The sequence below is a fragment of the Galeopterus variegatus genome, unplaced genomic scaffold (assembly GCF_000696425.1).
Source record: "Galeopterus variegatus unplaced genomic scaffold, G_variegatus-3.0.2 Scaffold193, whole genome shotgun sequence".
Classification (NCBI taxonomy): domain Eukaryota; kingdom Metazoa; phylum Chordata; class Mammalia; order Dermoptera; family Cynocephalidae; genus Galeopterus; species Galeopterus variegatus.
In genome coordinates this window covers 64,422-87,308 of record NW_007726304.1, presented here as the reverse complement: position 1 = coordinate 87,308, position 22,887 = coordinate 64,422, and the positions used below count along the sequence as shown (strand labels likewise).

At 39.6% G+C, this 22,887-nt stretch overlaps 1 protein-coding gene across 1 annotated transcript in view; it reads right to left on the bottom strand.

Moving 5' to 3' along the window:
- SOGA3 (SOGA family member 3) overlaps positions 1-19,802 on the bottom strand; it is a 39,544-nt gene extending 19,742 nt beyond the window's left edge. Inside the window, exons 1-3 of the mRNA XM_008564955.1 lie at positions 18,613-19,802; positions 17,931-18,155; positions 15,880-16,038 (exon numbers count right to left, since the gene is read on the bottom strand). Of these exons, the coding sequence (XP_008563177.1) occupies positions 15,880-16,038; positions 17,931-18,155; positions 18,613-19,707 (1,479 nt within the window). The 5' untranslated portion in view covers positions 19,708-19,802. The remainder of the gene's footprint in view (positions 1-15,879; positions 16,039-17,930; positions 18,156-18,612) is intronic.
- Between the last annotated feature and the right edge of the window lie 3,085 nt (positions 19,803-22,887).

Below are 22,887 nucleotides of genomic sequence, written 5' to 3'. Positions count from 1 at the left end.
TATATTCTTAGAACAAATGGGTATGAGAGTGTGTGCATGTCTGTGCATATGTGCGCATGTGAATATGTGCGCTTATGTGTTGGAGCATGCATGTGTATGTACATTGTATACATGTATGTGTTTCAGGTTCTGGGAGGAATTTCAGCACACCTTAAAAGTTACTGAGTGAATTCTAAAACATAAGAACAGTCAGAATCTCTGTAACCTCTATCCATATACCAAGTAGACAATTTTGAAACAGAATGCTCGCCCACTGAAGTAAGTTGTAATTTGATTTTACTTTGTGTTAAAGGGCATCTTGATATCCTTTGGAAGTATGTTGTATTTGATCAAATCAGTCAGCTCATTCCAAGTTATTTTGAAATAGATGAATAATCACTAAATTTCTGAAAATTTAATTTGAACAAAAGCAAGTATCTTATTTTAGGCTATGTAAATTTACTTAGTCTCTTGATGTAATGCTAAAGAATACAAACACATGTACATACATCTTCTTTAGACATGAGAGCAACTTAAGAGCTACACATATAGTACTGCCTTAATAAATAATAAATAAGCACCTAAGAAATACATGCATAAACACAAGATATGAGATATCACTGGAATAGGAATAAAATATTTCATTTATTAAGGAAGCTATCGAAAATAATCACAGATGAACTGGACTTGTTTCCCAAAGAATTATTTTTTTTAAAGAAAATTTACCCTGTTCACATTGTTACTCGAATTAACAAAATTCTGGGTTAATATAGTATGAAGCTATCATTTACTTCCTATTAAAATATACTTGAAGGCAAACATAAAAATGTAAACACAGTAATACCAGAAATGAAGGTTAATAGTAAAGCACTTGCCAGAACCTGAGAAAATTCTCTAAAAGTAGCATGAATGGAATTTAAACAAGAAACATAATCTACCTAATATGTAGCCTTTACTGTCTGAAACAGAGGATTGGACATGAAGACTAATCAAAACTAGACATCGCTATTTCCTAAAAGGTTAAATATAAATTTGCCATATGACCCAGCAATTGCACTCCTAGGTATATGTTCAGAAGAAATGAAAACATATATTCACAAAGGATTTGCACAAGAATATTCTTAGCAGCATTATCATAATCACCAAAAATTGAAAACAATCCAAATGTCCATTTACTGGTAAATGGATAGATAAAATATGATATCCATGCAATGAAATATTATTTGGCAATAAAAAAGAAACAACCTACTGATACATGATATGACACAGATAAACCTCACAAACATTATACCAAGTGAAAGATGCCAGACATAAGAGACCACATATAAGGGTACTTCAAAAAGCTCTTGGAAAGATTCATATTATATTTCAATTCTATTTTCCATGAACTTTATGAAATGCCCTTGTACTGTATTATTCAATTTATATAAAATATCTAGAAAAAGCAAATTCATAGACATAGGAAGTAGATTAGCAGTTGCCTAGGGTAACAAGAAGTTGGGAAGAAATGAGGATTAACAGTAAACGAGCATGAGGGATCTTACTAGGGTGATCAAACTGTGCTAAAATTGATTTATGGTTATAGGTGTACAACATGGAAATTTTACTACAAAATCACTGAATTGTACAGTTAAAATGGGTCAATTATATGATATGTAAAACATGGCTCAATAAAATTATTAAAACAATAATTAATAAAAATACTAATTTTAAAATTATTAAAAACAAAATTATTAAAATTATCAACTAGGCAGCCAACACCTCTGCAAATCAACCCTATTCTCCCTAATATATGCATAAGTACTGCTTTGTCATGAATCTGGAGAACCGGCCTCTCAATCACCAGCTCTCTGGGTATTCAAATTCCAATACAAGTTAGAAACATGCAGGGACAGAGCTAGATAATTAATAGTGCAATGAATCATGAGATGTTTTTCTTATCCAGAGCTTCATGGGTAGAAGCATAGGCAGTAAAGTCTTGGGAGTACCCATATTGGGGATTATTGTTTTTCATATACTAAAGGTATGCAAAGAACAACTACAAGGTGCTTCAAATTTCTAAGATACAAGTCTTCCTCAAAGTCAGTGTACCAGAGTGCCAGACTTTCCTACTTCAGACAAACAGGCCAGAACTAGATGAATGTCTGCCAGTCATAAGAAATGGGGGTAGAGTTGTGCATATGAAGCTGCTTTACACCTTTGGATATGAGAGGGGACAACTAATAGCAAGTGGCCAGTGAGAAGTACTGAGAAAAAAAGTACTGAAAAAGCTGCACAGTGAGGTTCTTGAACCAACACTGAATCTATAAAGAATGTTTGACAGTCAATGATGATATTTTCCACATAAAAGAAAAAGGAGAAAAGGAGATAAAAGTGCATTGGGCAAAGGAAATCCAGTGGGACACCACATGCAAAAAGATGAACTTAGACCCCTATCACATAAAACACAAAAATTCACTCAAAACAGGTCATAGACTTGAATGTAAGACCTAAAGCTGTAAAAATCTTAGGAAAAAATAGTGCAGTGTATCTTCCTGTAGGTTAGGCAAAGATTTCTTAGATGTGACACCAAGAGCATAGGTGATAAAAGAAAAAAATGTAGAAATTGAACTTCATCAAAATTGAAAACTTTTGCACTTTGAAATATACCAATAAGAAAGAAAAAAAAATAAGCCATGGAAGAAAAATTTTCAAATCATATATCTGATTGAAAAACCACTGGATCTAGAATATATAATGAGGTTAAATTAGAACTCAAAAATAAGAAACAAATTACCCAACTAAAAATGAGCAAAACATTTTCAGTAGACATTGCACAAAATAAGTTATATGAATGGACAATAAGCACATGAAAAGATGTTCCACGTCATTAGGGAAACACAAATTAACATGACAATGATATATCATTCAATGCCTGATAGGCTAGCAATAATAAAAGAGATAGACAATCAGTATCGGCTAGGATGTATATAAATTGGAACCCTCATCCATTGCTGGTGGGAATGTAAAATGGTACAGCCACTTTGGAAGACAGTTGGCAGTTTCTTAAAACTGTTAAATATAAATTCACCATATGACCCAGAAATTCCACTCTTAGTTATCTATCCAAAAGATAAGAAACATATGTCCATAAAAAAACTTGTATGTTAATGTTCATAGCAGCATTATCAATATAATTGGAAAATATCCAACGTCCATCAGCTGAGGAATGGATAAACAAAATGTGATGTACATATACAATTGAGTATTATATGGAAATAAAAAGAAATGAAGTATTGATACATGCTATAGGGATGAACCTCAAAAACACTGATCTAAGCAAAAAAAGCCAGATACAAAAGGTTACATGCTATATGATTACAATTATATGAAATATTCAGAAAAAGCAAAGCTATAGATTCAAAAAATAAATTAGTGGTGATTAGGGTTAGGGTTGAAAATAAAAGATGACTGCAAATGGGCATGAGGGATCTTTATGAAGTGAGAAATGTTTTAAAATTGGGTTATGGTAATGGTTGTACAACTCTGTGCATTTACTAGAACCATTAAACTGTACACTTAAAACACGTGAATTTATGGTATATAAATTAAACCTCGATAAAGCTGTTAAAATGCATTGGCTATATAAAAACATAAGCTAAAAAAGAAAGAAGAAAAATAAAGATATGTCTCTGAAAACTATTTACTAGGGAAAGCAGAAGACAGCTTTAGAAGATATTGCATTCTTAATAAGATAACAAAGATGGCCTCTATGAACTAACAAGGTCATAAGAGGAGATTAAGCTCTGTAGACTAGGGACCTGTCAGGATTAAGAAAACTCATGAAGGACACTAAAATTCAATGCAGGAATTAAATTTTGCACTGGTGTCTTTAAAAAGGACAACTGAAATGCAGAAAATTCATTCAACAGTATTGATAACTAACTTGAGAAATTGTCTAAGAACACATAGGAAATGAATAAAAAATAAAAGGATGAGAAGTAATAGCAATGAATACAAGGTGAAGAAAATACTAAGAAAGAAAAAAGAGAGCACATGTGATCATCAAGTCTATAATAAAAGAAAACTTTTTAAGATAATAAATAAATAAATGTTAATTTTCAGATTAGGGTTACATGTTCTGGACATCTAAACAAAGACAATCACCTAGATATGTCCAGGCAATGCTTCTGAACAGTTATTTTCCTTTAGCTTCCCAGATCTATTCCTGCCCCTGTTCTGCCCTGCTCTGTGCTCCAGGAGGCTCACCTCTGCACACCGCTTTTCCTGGGTTCCCTCTCCACTAGCTGACTTCTAGGTGGGTTTGGCCAGTAGAAGGCACAGGCAGGAATGCTGAGAGATGCAGAGTGGGAAAAGAGATAGCTCAGGGTATTTCTCCTCACTTCTACACTTTTTCAACACCACATCTGAGGCAGTAGCTAAATCTTTTCCAGGCAATAGGTCCCACTGGGCTGACTCTACTCCACAGTTCCTGTTTTCACTAGCCACCCTAGCACTGTTTCCTCAGCTATGTCTTCATCTCTAGAGGTAGTAATGGTTTCCAAGTGCTACTAGTCTTCATTGAATGCCTTGCCAGCCCTAGTTAGTTCCCTTCATCCTGCCCACTCCACCATGAGTAATCCCTCTTTATTTGACCCATCTTGGTGAATTCGGTTTTCTGATTAATACAAAGGGTTCAAAACATATCCAGAAATACATCGAGAGAAAATAATTTGACCTACAAAGGAATCAAAGTCAGACTAATTTTATACTTCTCCATTGCAAAACAAATGCTAGAGCTAAAGGAACAGAATATATAATGCGAGAGGGAAAATTTGGGACTCAATAATTATATTCTATCATTCCTATGTGAATTCAACCAAAGGCCATTTTTAAAAGTGCAAAGGCTCAGAAAATATAACATCTACAAACTCTTCCTGAAAAATAAAGTCAAGGGCATTATCCAATCAATTAAAGATTATTTAAAACTGAGGCCCCAGAAATGTAGATGTTGTGGTTTAAAACCATTGATATTAAGTACTGAAATTGTTTGAACACACAGGATTGCTTATTTGACGATATAATTGTATATGAAAGCAAAAGACATTTTTTAAACTGAAACTATATGATATAACAATGAATAACTTACAAGTAACAAACTTGTAATCCCACGTTAAACTAACAAAGACCAGGCAAGGGGTTGGACTAACTGAAAACATTTTTAATCCCTTGCTTCATTTTTTATTTTGGTAATTGAGAAAATTGAGAATCATACATGCATTACAAAATGAACTTAACGTTAGCACTAATAGAATTAAAAGTAGGATACGTACCATCAGAATCACTGCAAACCATAATTATTCCAATTTAAATTTAGCCATAGCTCTAAATAAATGAATCCAATAACTATATTTTATCTTTAAAAGACAATACTTTCCACATAACAGATTTTCCTAAATATATACAGATGGATTCACTTGATAAAGTTCTCTGAAATGTTTTCTTTTCTTCCATGCCTAAGGACACAGTGGATACAACTACATACCAGCATATTAGTTGCGCATTATGTACCTGAATAGAATAAGCAATTGGGCTGTCTATTTCTACAATTATTCAAAGTTCTTGGCCAATGTAATGGGAAGAAACTCTTACTTTGTGAAGGAAAGAAAAAATAATGTAGTTAATTTTATTAACCACTTATGCCTCTGATTAATTGGCTAGACAAATTGGAAATAACCGAGCTAGCCAGCAGATGAATATAGAATACTTTGAATTTTTAATTTTAAGTGCTTCTAATTCGAATCATGCTGAATATAAATGGCCCCATTAAGTGAGATATATAAGTATAAAATGAAAGATGTCGTGAGAGAAGCTAAATGATATCTTCAAATGTCATCTTCAAATGTCATTAACCATCTAGATAAAGATCAATTCAACTAACCCTGAAATGTAAAAATGAAATTAGAACAGAAATGTCAAATAAATAATTATATTTCCATTAAAAGTCAATCAAGACTAAAATCTTCAAGATATAATGAATTTGCAACTTGGAAAGTACTTTCCAATCTACAGTGATTGCATGTTATATTTACTCATAAGAAGCACAAGTATTGGGAAAAAAAGGAACCAAGTAGATTCTAATTTAGGGGGCTAAAAAGCTCCTTCGACAGCAATCTTATCTTCTTAAAAACCTGTTCTCTTGCCCAAGCATTAACTGATAGTTTTTTTTTATGTGTAATGGTATATGTGTGTGAATTAAAATAATGGTTCTTAAACTCAGAGAGCTTAGAATTTAGCTGTGGAGTTGATAAAAGCTACAAAGCAATCTAAAATATTTGTGCTTTAATACTTTTGATCAAAGAACAGCCCTCCTGTCTCTGCTAAGGTGTTTATTTTTAGCAAGAATATTCGTAGAATAGCAAGGTAGTAGAGAAACATTTAACCAGACAAATCAGCATAGTCAGCCCTGTTGAAGAATGCATGGCAGAATTGCAGCAGATTGTCTGCCCATCCCCCAAAACATTTGCAAATAGGTGGTGACACACTAAGGACTAAAGACAGGTCTAGTGGGGAAAAAAAATGGGACAGGTGGAAGCTGGAATGGCTTTATAATGAAGTAAGAAGTAAAGGGGGAGCTTCGGAGAGTAACAGACTCATGAGGAAAGAGAAAGTTAAAGTGTTTCAAAGGCCTGCATAAAGGACCTGGAGTCCTAGATGGATCTAAAATTTCACTTTCACAGAGTTAAAAATTCTTCCTAGGAATTGTCTTCATCAGCTGACTTAGCACTATATGGTAACAATAATAATAACAACATTTGATATAGTGCCTTACAATTATAATGCACTTTCACACGTGTCATCTCATGTAATCCTTGGGAATGGACTGAATGGGGAAAATACTTATTTTCCTTTAAAATGTCATTAAATTGAATCAGCTATTAAGTGGTTTGTTTGAAATAACATAGCTATTATGTCTGTAGAAAGAGAAGATAGAATCAACAGACCTGAAACCATTTTTCTTGTCCTATATTTCTAATTTTTTTCTCCAAAGATTCCCTTTCTGTGAGATAAAACAGATTTTTTTCCTGTGGACACCTTGGAAGTATTCTCTCCATGCTTGCTCGGAACATTCCCTAATAGGCCCTAGAGGTGCAGTACTTAGAGATTCTAAGAGTATTAAGGTCTCTAAGGAAGGCAGGTCATTTTGCAGGTCAAGAAGAACATGGAAGTGGCCATGAAGGGGCAGCCAGTGTCCCTGTAGTGAAGCATGTAGCACTGGCAAATGGAGACCAGGAACTTGGAAGCAGACAGACATGGGTGTGGACCTAGCCAGATTACTAGTGACATTAACCTTTCCAAGCCTTGGAGTCTTCATCTCTAAAATAAAATGATTAACAACATAATCATATATAAAGTATCTGGTGCAGCGACTGGCATATAATTAGCATTCAACACTGGTGGTTATTGAGCAACTGCAACCCTGCGGTAATTTTCCATATCTCCCCAACCAAATTAACTGCTGAAGTGACTGTCCCAAATATTAAAGATTTAAAGCGAATCCAATTGGATAGTCTTTGGGAGTGAAGTGAAAAAATCTGCAGTCTTCTCTTATTCCCTAAACCTATATCTCACATTTTTCTCTTCAAAACACAAAGAAGTTAAACTGCAGAGCTGGTACCCAGGGTGGCAGAGTTGTCCTGTTGTTCTTGAGAGCCTGTCTTCATTCTCCTTCTCAAGAACTCTATGGGACCTTGTTTTAGGGAAGAATTGTTGGTTCTAGGGGATAACTGGGATTTGAGAAAAGCAAGGTAGAGGAGGACTGGAAGTTTCTAGAAGCTAACAAAGTCTCGAGAGATCTCTAGTTGTGGAAGTGAGGTGAGGCTGGTCTTGCCCATCTCCTTTCTTCTTATTTTGTTTGTATTGCTCTAAGCACCATGGAAAGAGCCCTGGTTCTGAGTCACTTTTTGTTTTCCTTTCTGCAAAGCAGGGCCTGAAACACCTTGCTTAATTACCACTCATTCTGTATTTAAAGTTTTTTATTGTTGATCAACATTGTGTCAGGTTTTCTTCTGGTTCTTGGGGACACAATGATCAGTAAGACAGACCCAGTTCTTACTCTCAGGAAGTTTACAGTCTAGTGCAGGAAAAAGATATACATACAATTATGAAATAACATTATAATATTACAGAAAAAGATGGCCTACTTGCTTATACACTGGGCACTAAACTGGATACTTGGGTGACCAGAACAGGGATGGGCTGTGTCCTCATAGAGCTCACAGTCTGGTTGGTCTAGTGAGGACTTCCAGAGACAATGGTCATCAAAGGATTCAGTGCAATAATGTATGCGCCTAGCTGTTGTCAAAGTACAACCTACACAAGGCTGCCTTTTCTATCAGAAAAATAATAAACTTGAAGGTAGGGACTACCTCCTTGGCGGCATTATCTGTTATCCCCTAATGTACACTATTATTCTCTTATGTAACTATTTGAAGTACAAAGGTACTTCAAAAAGTTCATGAAAAAATAGAATTAAAAGATAATATGAATCTTTCCATGAACTTTTCTAAGTACCCTCATATATATGCTTAACAAATGTTTGCTAAAAAATGTTTATTAAAGTCAGGTCAAAGTTTATAGGTTTTTAGCCTACATAAAAGGCTGAAGCAGAGAGAATATGCTATTTTCTGCCACTGCTAGGAGCAAGGCTCTTCTCAGGCAGCCAAGGATGGCCATGGTAGAGAACAGTGTTGTTAATCACTGCCCAAAGGTATAAAAGCACCACATGGACTACTCAGGTCACAGTATACCCACAGAGACCTTTAATAAAAGGCTGAGGTTGTTTGATGGGGGTTGGTTGGTTCTACATGAAGTTTATGACTGTCATACATACAAAGATCAAGTAACCTCAAAAAGATTTTTATTACACTCTTGGGAACATAAAGACTTGCAATGTCAAAAAATATCAGAGAAGTCATGGGGGATGAAAATAAAATAAACTTCAATAATAGCAAAATACACATATTTAGATGTTTAACTAAAGACTAATGATCTTTAACTCATGTGCCATACCCTTTGTGGTGTGAGAGCCTGGCAGCCTCCCAGGGTCAGAAAGCAGAGGTAGATTGTACCCCAGAGAACTGTATGGTTAAAGAACCTACATCAGAGACTTTCTACACAAATTAGAATGTGCAGGTGCCATCATCTAAAACGCTGGTTCATTTATTGAAAAAGATGGTGAATGTTTTGGTTACCACGTGGTCTCTGTGTCTTGCTAGGTTGGAGAGCTAAGGCCACATCAAAAAGTGTGGCCCAGATTATTAGGAAGGCTCCATTTGTCCTCAGCCCCACACATCAGGTCTTCAGCTGTGATTTCTACAGCACTGAATCAGGCCCTGAATGCTGAGCAGCAACACCAGAGAGATCATTGTAGGTCTTGCTGTCCATGTTCAAAACCCTGCAGTAAAGCCCTTCAGTGAGTGAAAACATGGAGTTTAATGCCATGCTCCGCCATCTATATCTTTACGTCTGCTGAGGTATCTATACGGCCACACTATAGCAGGTATTAAACTACTATCCAATAAATATCTGCTGACTGAATATATGAAAAAATAATTATAGTAATTAAATAATAGTAGTAACACTGAATTTCATACCTGACTATGAAACTTGTAGGAAGAACAGAGATGGATAACTGACCAAGTAGAAAATAACATTTTTATAGGGACCTTTGAGAACATTCTGTTTATTCTGCATTTACAAATAAAGAAACGGAGGCCTATAAATCTCACGTTATTTGCTCAAGTTCACAGGGAATGACAGGTCAGGCCTCAAAGCCAGTTTCTAGACTATATGACATATGCATTTTCTAATAAATCGCACTCAAATTCATGACTAATGACAAAATGCTTTAATTTTACTTACTGTAAAATTTTAATTCCTAACTTATTGGTTATGCAGACGACAACAGGTGATTGTTTAGAAGGCTCATCCATTCATGTTGGTTGCTAGGTAAAGTCTGTATATAATTGTCAACAATTTGCTATACTGTAATTGATTTTCTTCATGGTTGCTGCAGAGGCCTCTATCAGTCTCAGTGTTGCCTCCATATCTGGTCACAGCTAGGAATGATTTTCCTTCAATATTTCTTTCCCTGCCTTGATTGCTACTAAATTCAGAAAAACGTACATCCCTTGGATTAAGTTTTCCTTCATCTTCCCATAATTTTTACTTGAGCTAATTTTTAAACTTTTATTACAATATTTTTATGATTTTATTGTGAACCATTTTAAAACTTTTTTAAAGGTAGGGTGGATACAGAAATAAGAGAAGTAAACAACCTTTCAATAACTGCACAAGTAACATACTTCTTTGGAGACACTTAACACAGGTAAACTGCTAATTCTCAGGGGGGAGGGGTCACTCAAAGTTCAACTTAGATCATGTTAAACTGACCTCTAAGCAGGGTCCAGGGTTGGAGACTTAGCTCCCATGAATATGTTTTATCAGGATATTCAACAAACATTTAACGTACATGTTTCGAACAATTTCTATGAAGCCCATTACACTGCAAACAAAAAAATCAATAGATATTTTAGATGGGAACTGAAAATGTTCTCAATAAGAGATGCTTATATTTATACAGTGCTTTAAATTTCAAAAATATAAAGTTCAAAATTCCAGCCAAGAAAGAAACCAGGATCTGATCCATTATGGTGGTGTGTATAATTTGGACCTGTAATTTTATGTAAATAACCACAAATTTAATGTTTATAATAAAAGTTCAATATATTTCACAAAATAATCCACCAATTCCTGATCTGTGTACTACTTTGCTTCTACTGGGGGCTTGGCATTTGGGTAAGAGCCACTTACCCAAGACTGAATCTTGGGAATCACACTGGAGTGCATACAACTACATATATAATTTTATTTTAAAAATCCAATACAGTTCATAATTCCTAAATAAACACATCTTGAAAAATGCATTCATAACATGTGGCGACTTCCTGGAAGCAAGCTAAATAAATATGTCTTTTAAATGCATTCATAACACCTGGTAACTTCCTCGAAGACTAACTTTCCTATGCTTTCCTGGCACACTCTTCCATGTTTTTATTTTAGTCTCTATTATTCCTGCCTACCTTATTTGATAAACCATTGGCTCTGAGAAGACATGACTAAAGTAATAGTGTATAATAAATGCATTTAAAAATATTTATGGCCACTTTACTTTAAAATATCGATGACTACTGTTCTATTTTCAAATTTTAGATAAACTACCAAAGTCAGGGGAAAATATTTATGTGTCAAAGAAATTACCCATTAAAACTGTCTCTTGAGCTACTTCTTCACTGACTTGCTGATTTCTTCACTCAGCATTTCTTTTTCACACTTTATAACCAAGTGGCATAATCAGTTTTTATTTTATACAAAAAAAAAAAAAAAAAAGCTAATTGTAAACATGTAGGACAAGAATTTGTCCCTTTTTGTAAAGAGAATCGGGTATATAGAAACACTCTTAATGTACTCTTAAAAAAAAGAGACACTACTGTTAAAATTTATAGTACTAATTATTTTTGTGTTCTAGAATGAAAGTTCATTGTAATCGATGGGATATATTAACCACGCGCACAGGAAATAAAAGTCCCAAGATAGATGGTGCTATTGCAGTAGGTCAGTTAAGAGCCCTCTAGAGCAAAGACTGGGAAAAGTTAAGAAAATTGTTTTCTTTTAAGACCTCTGTGTAAGGGTGAGGGATGAGACAACAGAAAGAGTACAGATTCTGAAATGAAAAAGAGCTGATAAACAGCTGTCATCATCATCATCTCACTTATTCTTCCTTTTCCTTGGTCCTCCATTGGTGATTTCTTTGCTCAAACATTTATCATCAATGCTTCTCCAAGCACCAGACCTTAAAAGTGACATGAGAAGACCCCTTACTCCTGAAGAGCACAGGGAGTTTTAAAGCTTCAAAAACAAAGTTCCCTCCCTACAGCAGCAGAACTTTCAAGGGCAGTGACTCTCGATTTAACTGTAGTAAAAACTCACTCCTCACAGAGAATGTGTTGTATAGCCTGCTTCATACCCTCATTTTATCCCATGTGTGCATACCCATCCTGGCATTCAGAGAGCTAGTTGCTGTTTCCATGAAATAATTTTTATAAAAACCTGTCTCTCTGATCATTTGTGATGCTAAAAAATAGACTATCATTTTTTCCCAAGTTACATAAAGATAAAGACATTTTTCTACAGCAGGAAAGCATGCTGCTCTCAGCAATCAGTGTTTTATAATTGGGATGAGAATGGTATTAAGATTTTAAGGCAGCATTCTAAGAGGTCCCTCTTGTTTGCAGTTGGCAGAATATCAGCTGTTCCAACACAAGCAATGAGTTGTGGTAGACTCAACTAATTGCCTCCAGCCTGCCTCTCCTCAATTCTTTTTACTCCCAGGTGTCTATTCCATCTTCGCAGGCGGAGAAGATAAGCAGATGGATGTGAGGAGGTGAATAGGATCTTGTGTAACCGCTAGCCCTGAGAGCAATTGGTCAATACCCTTGAAGCTGGTTAAACCCTTAGTAAATGGTTCTAAACTCTAGCAGATGGTCTATTGGTCTCCATGGTGCCATTCAACATCCATATGACTCCACATAAGGAACTAAAATCTTGGAATTGGAGGATTGCTTCTCTCTAGTATATTCTATTTACCATTTTATGCTTTTACTCCACAACCAGTGTCTTTTCTTCATAATGGAGAGCTTGGCCTGGTTCTATTTTTCTCCACTGGTAGAATGACACAAAGCAATGACAGTCCATGTGGTTAACACTCACCAAGGACTTGAATATGTTTTCATTTTACAGTCATGGAAGCAGACATTAACTGAAGCTGTTGCAAGTGATCCAAGGGCAAACTCACAACCCCCACCCACAAAGTAAGCCAGCCACTATTGCAACTCAGTTTTAGTGTTCGTCTTCAGAGAGAATAACAAAATTATGACTGAAAATTTTTATTTGAATTTTATTCATGATTTTTAAACATATTTTTAAACTACTTTTTAAAATTCTGACACTTTTCAGAACACTATGAAGGTTAACCTCAAATGAATGATTATAGAATACCCCTGCCAGAATATTTTTCCTTTATTACATTTAGTATCCTTCAGATACTTACCTTCCACTCTCTCTCCCTTCCTCTCGATTTCTATTTCTCTTTTCTCCCACCACCCATCTTCTCCAACTGTGATTGCTATTTTTCTTAATAAAAGCTGCTTTAAAAGCTGATGTCCTGCATACATGGTCCTAAATCCCATGTACTTTTATTGTTGTATTCCCTAATCATGGATTGGAGTTTGGCGTTTATAACTCCAAGGAGAATATAAATTGCCTCTTTGGCATGAACATAGATACTCATTCTGCTCGGTGCTACGACAGCATTTTCCCAATCCAGAGTTGGAGCCCTGAAGGAGAACATAGTCACAGGGAAGTGTGTGGGGAACAGAATCAAGGAAATGCATCTTTATGACAATTCTCCTGAGTTCGATAAAGTTCCAGCCCTTCCTCCTGGTAGCCAGACTATTTGGGCTTTTATTTTCAGATGGAAGAGGTCCCATCTGTCTGGCTAATAAACAGACAGTCCATGAGCATTTTCCACTTCCCTGGAAGTAGGATGAAAATCAGAAAGCTCTTGTGCCATTCTTAAGTTCACTTTTCCAGATATCCACTTGATAAACATTCACATGACATCAAATTAAAAGGTATTTCTTTTTTCCCTCTGGTAACAAGCCAAATTTGTTTTTACTTGAATGTTTTTAATTGTATAAACAAAGAATATGAGAGAAAACAAGTGATGTGTGAACAGGGAATAGAGCCCAAAGAGACTGACAATGAACTTTCTCTGTGCTTGTCCACAGGAAGCTATTAAATGGCTGCTGTTGTGGGTTGAATTGTGTTCTCTCCTCACTACGTTCAAGTGTTGCCATCCTAACCCCTAGTACCTTAGAATGTGACCTTATTTGGAGACAAGGTCTTTACAGAGGTAATCAAGTTAAAATGAGGTCCTGAGGGTAGGCCCTAATCTAATCTGACTGGTGTTCTCATAAGAAAGGGAAACTTGGAAACTGACAGCTACAGGGAGAATGCCACGGTGAACATGAGGACAGCTGTCTACAAGCCAAGGGGAGGCCCTAGAACAGACCTTTCCCTCACAACCCTTAAAAGAAACGTACCTGCCAACACCTTGATTTTATATTTCTAGCCTCTAGAACTGTAAATAAATTTTGGTTGTTTAAGCCACACAGTTTTTGGTATGTTGTTATAGCAGCCCTAGTGAACTAATACAGTTACCTACTTTATTATTCTTTTCTTGGAAATAAAACTTTCGATTTTTGGCAAACTTCAACTGTATATTATTGTTGAAAAAACATATACTTATATCTATATTAATTTCATATTTGATCTCTTAACTTTAGGAAAAAAATCTATGCTTCTCCTTAAATGGCAATGTCTTAGATTTCATGATATGTCTTATATAGTGCAGAAAATATTGAGAATCATCTAAAACAACCTGTACAATTTACAACTGAATAAATGAAGGCAAGTAAAAATTAGAGGCCTTTTAAGGTCACCCAGTTAGTTACTGATGAAGATAGGTCACAGAGCTCCCAGTCTCCATGTTTTTGGTAGCACAGAACCACTCTTAGCTAGCATTCAAGGATTACATACCACTAAAATGATTGTCCCCTACTTCATCATGTTAAAAAAATGTTTAAAGTCAGGATAATATAAAAGTAAGTAGACACTAAGATCACAAAAAATAGTTTGTCCTACTGAAATTATACTCTACAAAGTCCTGACACTTACCTATTCTTAATCAGACTATTGATATATTCACTGTTACATGGTAGATGTATTTTTGTACCATTTTGAGATAAGCATAGCAGTAACAGGTGGCTAAACATCTCAATTAGTCTGAGGAAAGATTAGGATTTTCTTCAGAATCCTGCACATCCAAGCAGGGAAATTGTTCAGAAGAGCACTTGTGCATTTGCTAACTCTCAATAATAGTTTTCACAAGTTGCACTGTACATTCTCAGGTAGTTTTCAAAGGAAATATTATTTTAATTCACATTAAATTGCTATTTATCATGAAGCTAATTACTTTTTGACAGATCTTTTTGGTTTCTTTTCTCCTTCAATTATTTCTTTGATCCTGATGTTCTTCTTTGAGAAGACTCAGGGTAAATAAGGTAGAAATCTTCAATGAGCTGATGTGGAAGAGAACTTTGACTCTGCTTCCCTAAAGGGTAGAACTAAGGCTAATTGGATAAAATTACAAGTAAATAGATTTCAACTCAAAAGAAAAAAATCTTTAAACAGAGCTTTAATGTGATAGGATTTTCTGCTTTGGAAGATCTTCAAGATTAGTCACTGGTGATATTCTAAGCATTAGGCCATCTGGGGGCTTTGTTACAGAGAGAATTCAAGCAATGATTGGATTAGATTAAACGGCCTTTATAGCCATTTCCGTCCTAAAAGTTTATGGTTCTATGAACTCAGTACTAATCTCATAGGACTAACTCTTCCCCTCAACTAGCACAAGGCTCATTTATTCTTACTCTTGATATCCTTTGTGTTTGATATGCTGTAACTTATCTAATTAACATACAATTAGTGACACCGGAATGAGACATCAGTCATAGCTCATATATGTCAAGCTAGAGGCAGGGCTCAGGTCAGAATTTTTTCTTGGCTATTCATTTATTAGTATGAAATCACACTTGTTACTATATTGGATGAGAACAAGAGACTATCCTGTAATTGTATAAGAAAGATAGAATTATTTTAACAGTTGTATTCATCCTTGAGCTTCTTTTCTAAAGAACTAAAAATATATGCTACACCATGAGATAATCAAATACTAACCTCTTTCATTTTTTCCAGTTCATTCTGTAAAGCCTGCTTTGCAATTTCAACTTCTATGAGCTGTTGCCTCAGTTTCTCATTTTCATCTTCCGTTGTTGTTCTCTTTTCTTCCACATTTTCCAATTCATGGTGAAGTCTCACAGATACATCCTTTGCAACCTACATTAAAGTGTTTGTAACAATAAAATACAATTAAAGGTGATATAGTAAATGGACTAAAATTTTATTTGTATTCTAAGTATTAACAGCCCATACTTATAGAGTGCTTGCCACATGCCAGGCAGTGTTCCAAATGCTTTACGTATAAGCCATTCACATATAGTGACCATTTAACCCTCACAACTATACCACAAGATAGTTACTATTATTATTCCTATATTATGGATAAGGGTACTGAGGCTCAGACAGGTGAAGGAATACGCTCAAGGTCACATAGCTAACAAGTATAGGTAGTCTGGCTCTAGACTTTGTTCCTTTAACTTCCACAGTACAGAGGCTGGCCAGTTAGCTCAGTTGGTTAGTGCTTCCTTGTAACACCAAGGCCAAGGGTTCAGATCCCCATACCAGCCAGCCACCTAAAAATTAAAAAAATTAAAAACAAACTTCTACACTACACCATGGTAATAAATATTCTACTGTTTTACCACATGTAGCGAAATTTCACGTATCTCCTCTAATTCTGCAATACAACTATGAGGTAGATGTTTCCATTATCACCTATGTTAAGGAATGAAAAACAGAAACAGAAGCTTTTACAAGGGGAGGAGGCTTGAATTTTAATCATCTAACTATAATTCCAAGTACTTAATTTTAGGAAATATTTTAGTCCTTGAAATTATTATTTTTAAAATGACAGTGTGCATTTTTGCCCCACATTTTGAGATTATATTGAAAATATTAGGGTTTGAAAGAAATGTGGAGCAGTCTGATGTAGAGGCTCAGGAGACTGGCTGTGGTTTTAGATTTGGTGGAGAATGAGCTTGGTTACTTACTGGTTATGTTCCAGGTCTGAGCATTTAACCTCTGTAAAAGGTGCAGCTTCTGCATCCATAAGATGATGCCATTAATAATCCCTACCCTAGAGGGTTTGTTTCCTTGAGAACCAAATGAAATAATAATGTATGCCATAGTGCCTGATGCATAATGAGTACTCAACAAATGTTAGGAAAGGAAAAGAAATAAAAGAAGAAATACAACGACTTTCATAAAATGTTTACTCATAGCTTTCTTCAAAACAAATATAGCATAATTACATTTGATATTTATATCTTGACGAAGTCAATACAATTAAAAGTATATTTATTTGGTTGTCTAAGGCGATGAATTTCATATCTAGTTTGCATTGTCAATGAATCTATCTCGAGTCAAACTGAACTGAAGAGACCACGCCTGCCTAAAGAACGCACTTCAAGGTTTAGATTTCCCTACTGGGAGAGATTCTGAATGCAGCAACTTCACATTAAAAATGAGGAGTTTTCATTTACTTCGTACTCCCTTTACTTCTTCAAACGGGCTGTAAGTTTGACAATTTTCCCTTCAGGGAGTTACTGAAGTGTCAAGCACAGAAAGGAAGAAGTACTGGAAGAAGGGGGATGGGTCGGGGACTTGCAGAGAGACATCTTGACTGATATCTTCCCGGCGCTTGCTGTTCCTATTCTGGATTTCAGCTCCTTTGAAGGAGTCCTTATAGCGCTTCTCTTGAGTGCCTGACTCCACCAGGCCTTCACTCTGGAGCAGGTCAAGGCCAGAGCCTACGCTCTGCCACACCCTTGTTTCCGCCCAGGAAGGAGCCGCCCTCTTCCCATCACCTCTGGAAGAGCCACCGTTCCTGCCAGGGAGCCCAACTATCGTCCTCCGCCAAGCCCTCCACACGACCCACCTGTCAGTTCCTCCCCTTCCGGGACCCTGATATTTTGTGGTCAGCACTGCGAAACTGTGTCCCTAAGGCTCTTTACCAGTCACCACTGAAAGGCTTTCAGCGCAAAGAGCCCTTGACCAAAGTCCCCGCCCGCCGCCCCTGCCGCGCGCCCTCGAGCCCCAGCGCCGCAGACCTTGAGGTCCTGCTCCAGGCTGCGCAACAGCTCCCCGTCGATCTCCCCCGTCTGCGCGTAGCGGAGCCTTTTGCGCTCGGCTTTGCGGAGGCGGTACTGCAGGATCCGGCAGTTTTTGTTGGCTCTCTCCAACTCGTGGCGCATTTCCTGCAGTTGACAGGCATCCTCCTCGAAGAAAGTGTCCCTCATCTCGTCCATCTCAGTTCTCAGCTCATCGATCTCGTTCTGTGGCGGTGACAGGCCGCGGGTCAAGATTAGCCTCGCCTCCAGCCCCTCCGACTTACACCGTGCACACCCCATTCCAACTCCAAATTCTCAGTTTTATTTGCCCCCTCTCCAAAAGACAGGAGCGACAAGGAGCTGAACGATGGAGAAGAAACTTAAAACACAGGCCCACTTTAGGCCTTCTCTAGCTCTCTTACTTTACCTCTGCCCATGAACGTGGAACGAACCATGATGCGAAGGCTCAGATGTGCGGCTAAATGAAAACCTAACGTTACTAGTACCAGGCTCTGCTTCCAATCTGGACATTGCCTAGGAACACCGCCACCCCTCCCCTTCCCTGCTCTCCTTCCTCTTTCCGGCCCACCCTACAGGTTAGCAGCCTCTCCCCCCACCGGGACACGCCCGAATCCTCCGAGACCCACACCTCCCGCCCCCATGCCTCCCCCCACCTCCTCACCTTGAGAGTCTCGTTCTCCTCTCGCAGCTTCTCCATCTCCTCCTGCATTTCCTCCTGTTCCTGGAGGTGCTGCGGGTGCGGCTGCGACGAAGGGGGCGCCGCCGCCTGCATGGCCCCGCCGCTCGTGCTGCCCTCTGCGCTCTGCTGGGGGCCCTCCGCCGCCGCCGCCATTGGGGAGGAGGAAGGGACCACAAGGGGCTCGCAAATGGCGGGGGCGCCAGCGACCGGGGAGCTGCGGCTGCTGCTGCCGCCGCCGTTCTTAGTGTGCATCTGAGCCGCGGCCGCCGCCGCCGCCCGCTCCTTCCTGAGATGGAACTGGATGAGCTCAGACTGCAGACATCCTTCCTTCCAGTAGCTCCCTCCGCCGCCGCTGCCGCCCCCCGCAATGCCGCTTCCGGAGTTTCTGCTGCTGGGGCCTGGGGTTTTGCCCGCAGAAGAGGACGGCGGAGGCGAGACCCCCTCCCCGCAGCTGCCGCCCCTTTGCTGAGCACGGACGCCTTTCCCTCGCCAGCCCCTGGGCGGCGGCGGCGGCTGCTGCGGAGCGCCCCCCTCCCTATCCCCGGAGCCGCCGCCGGCTCCTCCTCCTTCCCCGCCCCCTCCTCCTCCTTCCCCGAGCGGAGGGGGTTCCCCGAGTTTCGAGGGCACCGACTCTAGCTCCCGGGGCGGCTCTTCCGGCGGCCCAGGCTTCCTGCCGCCCGCAGAGGCCAGGGTCGCCGCGGGGGCCGCTTCAGCACCAAACGCTGGCTGGACAGCTCCGGGCGCGGCCCCTTTGGGAGCCAGGGGCGCCGCCTTCTCGGCTCCACCCAGGCCTCCTCGGGCGCCGACCGAAGGCGCCCCGCGGCTCCCGGTCTTGTTACCCTGCTGTTGCTGCTGCTGCTGCTGCCGAACAGAATTAAGTTTAGTGCCGGCCCCCACCGGGGACCGTGTGGCCGCGCTTGTCTGTCGTAGAGAATTGTCCCTCGGTCTAGCGGGTGACTGAGCTCGCTGCTGCTTTCTGCTACTGCCCTCCGGGTGCAGGCGAGCCTCTGTGGCTGCTGCGGCGGCAGAAGCTGCGGCTGCGGCAGGGGCAGCGCCCCCGGTCGGTGGCTGACTCATGGCAGTCTAGAAGGAACCTACCGGATGCGATTTGAAATCGTCCATCACTAGATCATCCTCTTCCCTTCTCACCGTCACCAACTTTCCTTTCTAAGCTGGGACAGAAACAAAAGAGGGGAAGCACACAACATGTCTGCATTGTTGCAAAGCAAAAGGTTATTTGGGTGTACAAGAGAAGCCCCGGAAAATCATGAGATTTGAAAGGCGCTTAACAGAAGCTTTGACTTTAGGAACAGGATGCAGAGCTGTCAATTCTCATTTTGCCCAGGGTGGCGCTGTCTCCATCTCACGCCACCTCAGTGAAATGATGACGGATCTGGAAGATCCTGAACCTTACATTCTCGTCGTAGCAGGTTTTGGAAAGGGTGAGATACAGAGTCAGAAAGGAATTGGTGGGAAGGACAATGCAAAAGGAAAGAGGATAAGGTAGAGAAAAAGCGTCAGGAAAAAAGGAGATGGTCCACATATTGGAGTTGCCAAATCCCTGCTTTTTCAACTTTGGCTTCCTCACTATCAGATCTGTATTTAAAGTCTAGTTTAGGGGAGAAAGTTTTGTTTAACTAGTATCCCCAAGTTTCAATTAGAGGAAAAGGGTTATGATGCAGGTTCCTAGAGAAAATTTGCTATTAACAAATGATAGTTTCCCCAAGCAGCTCCAACTCCTGATGTCTTTAGAGGAATACATCCAATATCCTTTAGAATAGAACTAAAAGAAAATGTAAATAATGAATGACTACCAATCAACCTCAGTTTCAAGAATATAATGGCATTAGTAATCACCTATATGGTTTAGTCATTAGAAACCCCAAAGGGATTTTTTTTTAAGCTTCGGAAAATACTTTTTAAAATACTCTTAGAAAATTTGATGGGCAGCTCTGCACAGTCTGAAGTTTCAGGTGATGAATTTTTCTACACTTATCCAAATTTTTGTTCTTGTGAATTATTTTAGTTTTAAGTAAAATTGCTACATGGAAAATATTTTCACATTCTTATCATTGTCTTCAATAGTGAAGTTGTACTTTTAAAGTGTACATTGCCTCCTATGGAGCCGAATTCTGAGGCAGAATGACCCTGCACCCAGAAGACTGGTACATCTTCCCTCACGGTGGTAAGAACATTTCCATTGTGTGTCTGTCAAAGATAAATCTATCACTGGGTTCTTCAGTGTGGGAAACAGTAAGCTACTGCCTCATAGATTCTTCTCCCTAGTGTTCCAGTCACCTAGTCAGTTAGTCAGTTAGGTACTTTTTCCTTAGAAATATTTCTCTTTAAAGCACTGAAAAGACCATGATGAGGCACAAAGTTCTGCTTTTTTTAAAAAAATACCGCTATTAAGAGAGGAGATGCCTGCCAGTCACATTACTTGCATTATTCCCGTTCCAGTCTATGTTAAGTATTATAACCTATCGTGCAACAATTTCTCATTCTATAGAGAAATATTACTTCTCCACCTCCCTTTCCATTTCTGGGATCTCCTTCCAACTCACTTTGGAATGTAAAGGTGAAAAAAGAAGACATTAGGGGAAAAAAAAGTTGCCCATCAACATTTTCTACATCGTCTCCAAGAACCACAACATTACAGAATGTCTGGCCTAGTTCCCCAGCAAGTGGACTACCCAACCAGGTTATTTTGGCAATGCAAACCTATTTTTGTTTTTAATTAAGCAAAATCACTCCGGAGCTGAGAAGCAATCAGATAACTCTTAAACCTGGCCCCCCAGACAGCTTTCACGCAGGAGAAAGCTCGGGTTCCAGTAACTGGGTTCCACAATCAAAGGTACCTGGTTTCTGTCACGTGTTTCTCACAAAGTGACAAGACGCTGCGTCTCTTTAAAGCTCCCTCATGGAAATTGCCACCCTAGCAATCCTGGCATGACCCAAACCAACACATTTTAACTTCAGGTTTTATCCGCCCACTGACCCACCCCATCTCTCATCCCCATCCCTTTAGAAATCCAAAACTGCTCACTTCTCAGCAGAGGCGATGTTTCAAAGAAGTTGATGCAAATCGACAGCTTTTCCCTTATATTCCGGGGACCTCAGGGCTTATTATTGTGTCCTTCGGAACCCAGGAAAGTTCAACGTCGTAGTATTATACGCGACTGTCTGGCTGAACACGACTTCACGAGCACTCTGTTTCTCCAGACAATGGCGATAACCAATGCCAAGACTCCGCAGCCACCAGAGCGGGCTGCTTCCCGGCGGTCCGCGGCTGGGCTGGCCCTGCGGCTTGCAGCAGGCGACCGCGCGAGGTACCAAGCTGTGCCAGACGCTCCCCAGGAAGTGCAGTGATATTCATGAGCTGACCTCACCGCACTGGGCAAGGGACAGGGCGGGATTGCAAGGGAGGACACAGTCGAAGTAGCCAAAGAGAGCTTACTTCCAAGAGGAAAGAGAAGAAGGCGGGGACCGGGGGCGTGGGTGGGGGCAAGAAGACAAAACGGCCAGGGCCCCGCCCGAGACGGAAGATTGGCAGCCGCGCTCAAGTCCTTGCTCCGCTCTCACATCCCAGACTTGGTAGAGCGTTCTAAAACCGCTTGAAATCGGATGCTCTGGTTTTCTGCAAAGCTTTGTCCTGGGTCCGATCAATCTCCATCAATTATTGAGTGGAGCTCTTTTCCCAGGGAAGCGGATCTGAACAGGCTTCCGGGCGTGCCCGACGTCTCCTGGTGCAGCTGCCAGACGCTGGCGGCGGCTGCTGGGAGATCTCTTTGTTCGCTCACTTTAATTCTCAGCCGAGCTCTCCACGCGGTGCTCCCTCCCCACCCCCAGCCCGGGCGGAGTCGGACGTCGTTTCCACGAATAGATAATGGTTGCCAGACCCACCGTCCCGCAGACAAAGGGTTCCTGCAAACTGAATACATATCAGCTTACACATGTGGTTTACAGAGGGGTTTACCCTTGGTGTATATTCCTCTCTCCTTTATTGAGTGCCAATTTCTACTGTAAAACCAAGGAGCAATTGCTGGGATCCATCGTAGTGCATGTGGGCAAGAGGAATCAGGAAAAACGTAAAATATATCCGCTTAACAGTGAGCTCAGAAAAGAAAAAATTGCCTCTACAATTTAGACTAACCCATTCTTTTCCACAGTAATAAATTTTTTTTTGAAATTCAAGTGGTAAATTTTCTTTTCCTTTCCAGTCCCCCCCCCCCCCCCCCGCGGGGGGGGGGGGGGGGG